The sequence below is a fragment of the Procambarus clarkii genome, chromosome 65 (assembly GCF_040958095.1).
Source record: "Procambarus clarkii isolate CNS0578487 chromosome 65, FALCON_Pclarkii_2.0, whole genome shotgun sequence".
Taxonomy (NCBI): domain Eukaryota; kingdom Metazoa; phylum Arthropoda; class Malacostraca; order Decapoda; family Cambaridae; genus Procambarus; species Procambarus clarkii.
In genome coordinates, this window is record NC_091214.1 from 27,084,599 (window position 1) to 27,095,123 (window position 10,525).

Sequence of the window (10,525 nt, forward strand, 5' to 3'; positions counted from 1 at the left end):
AGCCGGATGGGGAGGGGGAGCAGTAAGGATAATAAAGCCAGCAGTAAGGATAATAAAGCCAGCAGTAGGGATAATAAAGCCAGCAGTAAGGATAATAAAGCCAGCAGTAAGGATAATAAAGCCAGCAGTAAGGATAATAAAGTCAGCAGTAAAAATAAAGCAAGCAGTAAGGATAATAAAGCCAGCAGTAAGGATAATAAAGCCAGCAGTAAGGATAATAAAGCCAGCAGTAAGGATAATAAAGCCAGCAGTAAGGATAATAAAGCCAGCAGTAAGGATAATAAAGCCAGCAGTAAGGATAATAAAGCCAGCAGTAAGGATAATAAAGCCAGCAGTAAGGATAATAAAGCCAGCAGTAAGGATAATAAAGCCAGCAGTAAGTATAATAAAGCCAGCAGTAAGGATAATGAAGCCAGCAGTAAGAATAAAGCCAGCAGTAAAGATAATGAAGCCAGCAGTAAGGATAATAAAGCCAGCAGTAAAGATAATAAATCAGTAGTAAGGATAATAAAGCCAGCAGTAAGGATAATAAAGCCAGCAGTAAGGATAATAAAGCCAGCAGTAAGAATAAAGCCAGCAGTAAAGATAATGAAACCAGCAGTAAGGATAATAAAGCCAGCAGTATGGATAATAAAGCCAGCAGTAAGGATAATAAAGCCAGCAGTAAGGTTAATAAAGCCAGCAGTAAGGTTAATAAAGCCAGCAGTAAGGTTAATAAAGCCAGAAGTAAGGATAATAAAGCCAGCAGTATGGATAATAATGCCAGCAGTATGGATAATAAAGCCAGCAGTAAGGATAATAAAGCCAGTAGTAAGGATAATAAAGCCAGCAGTAAGGATAATAAAGCCAGTAGTAAGGATAATAAAGCCAGCATTAAGGGTAATAAAGCCAGTAGTAAGGATAATAAAGCCAGCAGTAAAGATAATAAAGCCAGCAGTAAGGATAAAGCCAGCAGTAAGGATAAAGCCAGCAGTAAGGATAAAGCCAGCAGTAAGGATAAAGCCAGCAGTAAGGATAAAGCAGGTAATGTTGTTGAGGCGGTGTACGTGCGGGCCGTGCAAGAAGGGTATAAGTGGCCGGGGCGGTGCTTAAGGCTCTCTCTCCCTTCAGTAATTACCTTGAGCGCGCCGCTACGACCACCTCTATAGTTTAGTGCTGAATAACACGGTGATGCTCGCTGGACCAGAGGGCCCCAGGGGTGGTTAACGTGTGGGCCCCGGGGGTGGTTAACGTGTGGGCCCCGGGGGTGGTAAACGTGTGGGCCCCGGGGGTGGTAAACGTGTGGGCCCCGGGGGTGGTTAACGAGTGGCCTCGGGGGTGGTTAACGTGTGGGCCCCGGGGGTGGTTAACGTGTGGGCCCCGGGGGTGGTTAACGTGTGGGCCCCGGGGGTGGTTAACGTGTGGGCCCCGGGGGTTGTTAACGTGTGGGCCCCGGGGGTGGTTGACGTGTGGGCCCCGGGGGTGGTTAACGTGTGGGCCCCGGGGGTGGTTAACGTGTGGGCCCCGGGGGTGGTTAACGTGTGGGCCCCGGGGCGTAGTTAACGTGTGGGCCTCGGGGTGGTTAACGTGAGGGCCCCGGGGTGGTTAACGTGTGGGCCCCGGGGGTGGTTAACGTGTGGGCCCCGGGGGTGGTTAACGTGTGGGCCCCGGGGGTGGTTAACGTGTGGGCCCCGGGGGTGGTTAACGTGTGGGCCCCGGGGGTGGTTAACGTGTGGGGCCCCGGGGGTGGTTAACGTGTGGGCCCCGGGGGTGGTTAACGTGTGGGCCCCGGGGTTGGTTAACGTGTGGGCCCCGGGGGTGGTTAACGTGTGGGCCTCGGGGTGGTTAACGTGAGGGCCCCGGGGTGGTTAACGTGTGGGCCCCGGGGGTGGTTAACGTGTGGGCCCCGGGGGTGGTTAACGTGTGGGCCCCGGGGGTGGTTAACGTGTGGGCCCCGGGGGTGGTTAACGTGTGGGCCCCGGGGGTGGTTAACGTGTGGGCCCCGGGGGTGGTTAACGTGTGGGCCCCGGGGGTGGTTAACGTGTGGGCCCCGGGGGTGGTTAACGTGTGGGCCCCGGGGGTGGTTAACGTGTGGGCCCCGGGGGTGGTTATCGTGTGGGCCCCGGAGTGGTTAACGAGTGGGCCCCGGGGTGGTTAACGTGTGGGCCCAGAGGTGGTTAACGTGTGGGCCCCGGGGCTGGTTAACGTGTGGGCCCCGGGGGTGGTTAACGTGTGGGCCCCGGGGGTGGTTAACGTGTGGGCCCCGGGGTGGTTAACGTGTGGGCCCCAGGGTGGTTAACGTGTGGGCCCCGGGGGTGGTTAACATGGGGGCCCCGGGGGTGGTTAACGTGTGGGCCCCGGGGGTGGTAAACGTGTGGGCCCCGGGGGTGGTAAACGTGGGGGCCCCGGGGGTGGTTAACGTGTGGGCCCCGGGGGTGGTTAACGTGTGGGCCCCGGGGCTGGTTAACGTGTGGGCCCCGGGGGTGGTTAACGTGTGGGCCCCGGGGGTGGTTAACGTGTGGGCCCCGGGGTTGGTTAACGTGTGGGCCCCGGGGGTGGTTAACGTGTGGGCCCCGGGGGTGGTTAACGTGTGGGCCCCGGGGGTAGTTAACGTGTGGGCCTCGGGGTGGTTAACGTGAGGGCCCCGGGGTGGTTAACGTGTGGGCCCCGGGGGTGGTTAACGTGTGGGCCCCGGGGGTGGTTAACGTGTGGGCCCCGGGGGTGGTTAACGTGTGGGCCCCGGGGGTGGTTAACGTGTGGGCCCCGGGGGTGGTTAACGTGTGGGCCCCGGGGGTGGTTAACGTGTGGGCCCCGGGGGTGGTTAACGTGTGGGCCCCGGGGGTGGTTAACGTGTGGGCCCCGGGGGTGGTTATCGTGTGGGCCCCGGGGTGGTTAACGTGTGGGCCCCGGGGGTGGTTAACGTGTGGGCCCCGGGGTTGGTTAACGTGTGGGCCCCGGGGGTGGTTAACGTGTGGGCCCCGGGGGTGGTTAACGTGTGGGCCCCGGGGGTAGTTAACGTGTGGGCCTCGGGGTTGGTTAACGTGTGGGCCCCGGGGGTGGTTAACGTGTGGGCCCCGGGGGTGGTTAACGTGTGGGCCCCGGGGCTGGTTAACGTGTGGGCCCCGGGGCTGGTTAACGTGTGGGCCCCGGGGGTGGTTAACGTGTGGGCCCCGGGGGTGGTTAACGTGTGGGCCCCGGGGGTGGTTAACGTGTGGGCCCCGGGGTTGGTTAACGTGTGGGCCCCGGGGGTGGTTAACGTGTGGGCCCCGGGGGTGGTTAACGTGTGGGCCCCGGGGGTGGTTATCGTGTGGGCCCCGGGGTGGTTAACGAGTGGGCCCCGGGGTGGTTAACGAGTGGGCCCCGGGGTGGTTAACGTGTGGGCCCAGAGGTGGTTAACGTGTGGGCCCCGAGGTGGTTAACGTGTGGGCCCCGAGGTGGTTAACGAGTGGGCCCCGAGGTGGTTAACGTGTGTGCCCCAGGGTGGTTAACGAGTGGGCCCCGAGGTGCTTAACGTGTGCGCCCCAGGGTGGTTAACGAGTTTGCCCTGAGGTGGTTAACGAGTGGGCCCTGAGGTGGTTAACGTGTGGGCCCCTGGGTGGTTAACGTGTGGGCCCAGGGGTGGTTAACGAGTGGGCCCCGGGGTGGTTAACGTGTGGGCCCCGGGGTGGTTAACGAGTGGACCCCGAGGTGGTTAACGAGTGGGCCCCTGGGGTGGTTAACGAGTGGGCCCTGAGGTGGTTAACGAGTGGGCCCCGGGGTGGTTAACGAGTGGGCCCCGGGGTGGTTAACGAGTGGGTCCCGGGGTGGTTAACGAGTGGGCCCCGGGGTGGTTAACGAGTGGGCCTCGGAGATGGTTAACGAGTGGGCCCTGAGGTGGTTAACGAGTGGGCCCCTGGGGTGGTTAACGAGTGGGCCCTGAGGTGGTTAACGAGTGGGCCCCGGGGTGGTTAACGAGTGGGCCCCGGGGTGGTTAACGAGTGGGTCCCGGGGTGGTTAACGAGTGGGCCCCGGGGTGGTTAACGAGTGGGCCTCGGAGATGGTTAACGAGTGGGCCCTGAGGTGGTTAACGAGTGGGCCCCTGGGGTGGTTAACGAGTGGGCCCTGAGGTGGTTAACGAGTGGGCCCTGGGGTGGTTAACGTGTGGGCCCCGGGGTGGTTAACGAGTGGGCCCTGGGATGGTTAACGAGTGGGCCCTGGGATGGTTAACGAGTGGGCCCTGGGGGTGGTTAACGAGTGGGCCCCGGGGGTGGTTAACGAGTGGGCCCCGGGGGTGGTTAAAGAGTGGGCCCCTGGGTTGTTAACGAGTGGGCCCCGGGGTGGTTAACGGGTGGGCCCCGGGGTTGTTAACGAGTGGGCCCCGGGGTTGTTAAAGAGTGGGCCCTGGGATGGTTAACGAGTGAACCTTAGGATGGTTAATTAGTTACAATGATTCACAGTTATTCACGGTGTTCTGCAGTGATTGACAGCGATAGCCAGTGATTTACAATGATTTACAATTATTTACAATAATTTAAAATAATTTACGATTATTTACAATGATTTACGATTGCACTAGTTGTGTTAGGGCAAAGTGGGCTGGTAATTGGGGCGGGTTGTATAGGGACGCGAGCAGCTGGGTGATTACGGTGGTCGTTAGAGGCCTCGGCTCTTTGGCCTTCTCTTAACGAGGCAGTTCTGGTGCCCTCAGAGCTGCCCCTGAGTGGTGAGTCTTGTTGGTGAGACGGGCAGTGGAGGGCAGGGTGAGACAGTGGAGGACAGGGTGAGACAGTGGAGGGCAGGGTGAGACAGTGGAGGGCAGGGTGAGACAGTGGAGGGCAGGGTGAGACAGTGGAGGGCAGGGTGAGACAGTGGAGGGCAGGGTGAGACAGTGGAGGGCAGGGTGAGACAGTGGAGGGTAGGGTGAGACAGTGGAGGGCAGGGTGAGACAGTGGAGGGCAGGGTGAGACGGTGGAGGGCAGGGTGAGACGGTGGAGGGCAGGGTGAGACAGTGAAGGGCAGGGTGAGACAGTGAAGGGCAGGGTGAGACAGTGGAGGACAGGGTGAGACAGTGTAAAGCAGAGTGAGACAGTGAAGGACAGGTTGAGACAGTGAAGGGCAGGGTGAGACAGTGAAGGGCAGGGTGAGACAGTGGAGGGTAGGGTGAGACAGTGGAGGGCAGGGTGAGACAGTGGAGGGCAGGGTGAGACAGTGGAGGGCAGGGTGAGACAGTGGAGGGCAGGGTGAGACAGTGGAGGGCAGGGTGAGACAGTGGAGGGCAGGGTGAGACAGTGGAGGGCAGGGTGAGACAGTGGAGGGTAGGGTGAGACAGTGGAGGGCAGGGTGAGACAGTGGAGGGCAGGGTGAGACAGTGGAGGGCAGGGTGAGACAGTGGAGGGCAGGGTGAGACAGTGGAGGGCAGGGTGAGACAGTGGAGGGCAGGGTGAGACAGTGAAGGGCAGGGTGAGACAGTGAAGGGCAGGGTGAGACAGTGAAGGGCAGGGTGAGACAGTGGAGGGCAGGGTGAGACAGTGGAGGGTAGGGTGAGACAGTGGAGGGCTGGGTGAGACAGTGGAGGGCAGGGTGAGACAGTGGAGGGCAGGGTGAGACAGTGGAGGGCAGGGTGAGACAGTGGAGGGCAGGGTGAGACAGTGGAGGGCAGGGTGAGACAGTGAAGGGCAGGGTGAGACAGTGAAGGGCAGGGTGAGACAGTGAAGGGCAGGGTGAGACAGTGGAGGGCAGGGTGAGACAGTGTAAAGCAGGATGAGACAGTGGAGGGCAGGGTGAGACAGTGGAGGGCAGGGTGAGACAGTGGAGGGCAGGGTGAGACAGTGGAGGGCAGGGTGAGACAGTGGAGGGCAGGGTGAGACAGTGAAGGGCAGGGTGAGACGGTGAAGGGCATGGTGAGACGGTGAAGGGCAGGGTGAGACGGTGAAGAACAGGGTGAGACGGTGAAAGACAGGGTGAGACGGGCAGAGGCGGAAAGGTTAAACAGTGGAGGACAGGGTGAGACAGTGGAGGGCAGGGTGAGACAGTGGAGGGCAGGGCGAGACAGTGGAGGGCAGGGCGAGACAGTGGAGGGCAGGGCGAGACAGTGGAGGGCAGGGCGAGACAGTGGAGGGCAGGGCGAGACAGTGGAGGGCAGGGCGAGACAGTGGAGGGCAGGGCGAGACAGTGGAGGGCAGGGCGAGACAGTGGAGGGCAGGGCGAGACAGTGGAGGGCAGGGCGAGACAGTGGAGGGCAGGGCGAGACAGTGGAGGGCAGGGCGAGACAGTGGAGGGCAGGGCGAGACAGTGGAGGGCAGGGCGAGACAGTGGAGGGCAGGGCGAGACAGTGGAGGGCAGGGCGAGACAGTGGAGGGCAGGGCGAGACAGTGGAGGGCAGGGCGAGACAGTGGAGGGCAGGGCGAGACAGTGGAGGGCAGGGCGAGACAGTGGAGGGCAGGGCGAGACAGTGGAGGGCAGGGCGAGACAGTGGAGGGCAGGGCGAGACAGTGGAGGGCAGGGCGAGACAGTGGAGGGCAGGGCGAGACAGTGGAGGGCAGGGCGAGACAGTGGAGGGCAGGGCGAGGCAGTGGAGGGCAGGGCGAGGCAGTGGAGGGCAGGGCGAGGCAGTGGAGGGCAGGGCGAGACAGTGCAGGGCAGGGTGAGACAGTGCAGGGCAGGGTGAGAAAGTGGAGGGCAGGGTGAGAAAGTGGACGGCAGGGTGAGACAGTGGAGGGCAGGGTGAGACAGTGGAGGGCAGGGTGAGACAGTGGAGGGCAGGGTGAGACAGTGGAGGGCAGGGTGAGACAGTGGAGGGCAGGGTGAGACAGTGGAGGGCAGGGTGAGACAGTGGAGGGCAGGGTGAGACAGTGGAGGGCAGGGTGAGGCAGTGGAGGGCAGGGTGAGGCAGTGGAGGGCAGGGTGAGGCAGTGGAGGGCAGGGTGAGGCAGTGGAGGGCAGGGTGAGGCAGTGGAGGGCAGGGTGAGACAGTGAAGGGCAGGGTGAGACAGTGGAGGGCAGGGTGAGGCAGTGGAGGGCAGGGTGAGGCAGTGGAGGGCAGGGTGAGGCAGTGGAGGGCAGGGTGAGGCAGTGGAGGGCAGGGTGAGGCAGTGGAGGGCAGGGTGAGGCAGTGGAGGGCAGGGTGAGGCAGTGGAGGGCAGGGTGAGACAGTGAAGGGCAGGGTGAGACAGTGGAGGGCAGGGTGAGGCAGTGGAGGGCAGGGTGAGACAGTGAAGGGCAGGGTGATACAGTGAAGCATAGAAGGACAGGTACCTACAGGAGACACATGACCAGGTGACCAAACTCTCCCATGACTCACAGCCCTGACAATATAATCTAAGAAAAACTTGCATTGATCTTTAAAATTTATCTAAATATATCTTTAAATTTTAAATTGACATCTTTAATTCTAAATTGACATAGCGAGTGTCAAGTTTAATATTGTAGGCGGCTGATTGGTCAACACCCACCACCTGCTACACTGATTGGTCAACACCCACCACCTGCTACACTGATACCTGGTTGATACCTGGTTGATGGGGTTCTGGGAGTTCTTCTACTCCCCAAGCCCGGCCCGAGGCCAGGCTCGACTTGTGAGAGTTTGGTCCACCAGGCTGTTGCTTGGAGCGGCCCGCAGGGCCACGTACCCATCACAGCCCGGCTGATCCGGAACTTCTCTTAGAAAACCGTCCAGTTTTCTCTTGAAGATGTCCACGGTTGTTCCGGCAATATTTCTTATGCTCGCTGGGAGGACGTTGAACAACCGCGGACCCCTGATGTTTATACAGTGTTCTCTGATTGTGCCTATGGCACCTCTGCTCTTCACTGGTTCAATCTTGCATTTTCTTCCATATCGTTCACTCCAGTACGTTGTTATTTTACTGTGTAGATTTGGGACCTGACCCTCCAGTATTTTCTATGTGTATATTATTTGGTATCTCTCTCGTCTCCTTTCTAGAGAGTACATTTGGAGAGCTTTGAGACGATCCCAATAATTTAGGTGTTTTATCTCGTCTATGCGTGCCGTATATGTTCTCTGTATTCCCCCTATTTCAGCAATCTCTCCTGCTCTGAAGGGGGAAGTGAGTACTGAGCAGTACTCGAGACGGGACAGCACAAGTGACTTGAAGAGTACAACCATTGTGATGGGATCCCTGGATTTGAAAGTTCTCGTAATCCATCCTATCATTTTTCTGGCTGACGCGATATTTGCTTGGTTATGCTCCCTAAACGTTAGATCGTCGGACATCATTATTCCCAAATCCTTGACATGCTGTTTTTCTACTATGGGAAGATTCGATTGTGTTTTGTACCCTGTATTATGTTTCAGATCCTCATTTTTGCCGTACTTGAGTACCTGAAATTTATCACTGTTAAACATCATGTTATTTTCTGCTGCCCAATCAAAAACTTTGTTGACATCTGCTTGTAGTTTTTCAATGTCTTCAGCAGAGGTAATTTTCATGCTGATTTTTGTGTCATCTGCAAAGGACGACACGAAGCTGTGACGTGTATTTTTGTCTATATTCTCATCATATGAGAATAAGGAACAGTAGCGGTGCAAGGACTGTACCTTGAGGTACAGAACTTTTAATATCGCTTGGACTCGATTTTATCTGATTGACTGTTACTCTTTGTGTTCTGTTCGACAGGAAATTGAGTATCCAGCGTCCTACTTTTCCAGTTATTCCCATTGACCTCATTTTGTGAGCTATCACCCCATGGTCACATTTGTCGAACGCCTTTGCAAAGTCTGTGTATACAACATCTGCATTTTGCTTTTCTTCTAGGGCTTCTGTGATTTTGTCATAGTGGTTGAGTAACTGTGACAGACAGGATCTTCCCGCTCTAAATCCATGTTGTCCTGGATTGTGCAATTCATTGTTTTCCATAAAACTAGAAATTTGATTTCTAATCACTCTTTCAAACACTTTTATTATGTGTGATGTTAGTGCAACTGGCCTATAATTTTTTGCCAAGGCTTTACTCCCCCCCTTGTGCAACGGAGCTATATCTGCAGATTTAAGTGCTGCTGGTATCTCCCCTGTATCCAGGCTCTTTCTCCATATTACGCTGAGTGCTCTCGCTACTGGTACTTTACATTTCTTTATGAATATTGAATTCCATGAGTCAGGCCCAGGAGCTGAGTGCATAGGCATATTATCAATTTCTCTTTCAAAGTCTTCCGAGTTTGTGGTAATATCCGTTATATTATCTGCAGCTTGAATGTCATTCATAAAGAAGCTGTCTGGGTCATCAACTTTCATGTTGTTTATTGGTGTGCTAAACATAGCCTCATACTGGCTTCTTAGAATTTCACTAATCTCTTTGTTGTCCTCTGTGTACGTACCTTCATTTGTAATTAACGGTCCAATACTGGTCGAGGTTTTGGATTTTGATTTTGCGTATGTGAAAAAATATTTCGGATTTTTCCTTATCTCTTGTATAGCTTTCTGTTCCAATTCCATTTCCTCAGACTCATATGATCGCTTCAACGTTTGTTCTATTTCCTCAATCTCCCTGCTTAGGCTTGTTTTCCTTGCTTGTGATAGTTGTGTCTGCCGAAGCATTTCCGTTATTTTTTTTCCTTCTCCTGTACAGTCGTCTCCATTCTCTTTCTAGAGTGGTCCTCTTTCTGCCCCTCCTCACAGGTACGTGCTTCAAGCAGACCTTGTAAGCTTCAGCTGTCAGTTGAGCTATTCCCTGTGTGGGAGTTTTGTCGCTTAAGACCGTCTCCCATTGAATGGTTGCAAGGTCTACATTTATTTTTTCCCAGTCAATCCTCTTATTGTTGAAATTGAATTGATTGAATATTCCTTCTCGCTTGTTGGGTCTCTTAGACCTACTACCGTTATTTATGCTAGTTCGCACTTCAATGAGCTTATGGTCTGAGTATGAAGTATCTGAGATTGTGATATCTCTGATTAGTTCATCATTGTTTGTGAATAACAAGTCTAGTGTGTTTTCGTTCCTAGTTGGTTCTGTAATCTGTTGATTGAGCGAGAATTTGTCACAGAATCTCAAAAGTTCTCTAGCCTGTGGTTGGCTATTTCCCGGGTCATTCCCTGCTATGATATTTGTGTTTGCCGTTCTTCATCTTAGACTCGGTAAATTGAAATCTCCAAGAAAGATAATATCTGGAGCTGGGTTTGCTAGGTTGTCAAGTATGTTCTCTATTTTGTGCATCTGCTCTGTGAATTCCTCAATCGTTGTATCTGGCGGTTTATATATTAGAATAATAATTAGGTTTAGTTTCTCTACCTTCATTTCAAGTACCTCTACCACCTCATTAGTTGAATTTAGTAGTTCTGTGCACACCAGGTCTTCTTTAATATACAGACCTACTCCTCCATTTGACCTAGTTTTTCTATCACATCTATATAGATTATAATTTGGAATCCAGATTTCACCATCCATGTAATCTTTTGTATGAGTTTCCATGAATGCCCCAAATATTGAGTTTGACTCTAATAGAAGGCCATTTATGAACTTAACTTTATTTCTTGACTTTGGCTTTAAACCTTGAATGTTTGCAAATATGAATGATTGTCCATGTTGTGTGTAACTTCTGGAAGGTTTTGGTAGT

The 10,525-nt window shown here is 54.9% G+C and overlaps 1 protein-coding gene across 1 annotated transcript; it reads left to right on the forward strand.

Moving 5' to 3' along the window:
- The first annotated feature begins 6 nt into the window (after positions 1-6).
- Positions 7-10,041, forward strand: LOC138355038 (micronuclear linker histone polyprotein-like). Its single transcript, XM_069309749.1, has 3 exons — positions 7-457; positions 514-1,066; positions 9,915-10,041. The coding sequence occupies exons 1-3, from the start codon at positions 7-9 to the stop codon at positions 10,039-10,041; spliced, it is 1,131 nt and encodes a 376-aa protein (XP_069165850.1).
- The last annotated feature ends 484 nt before the right edge of the window (positions 10,042-10,525 follow it).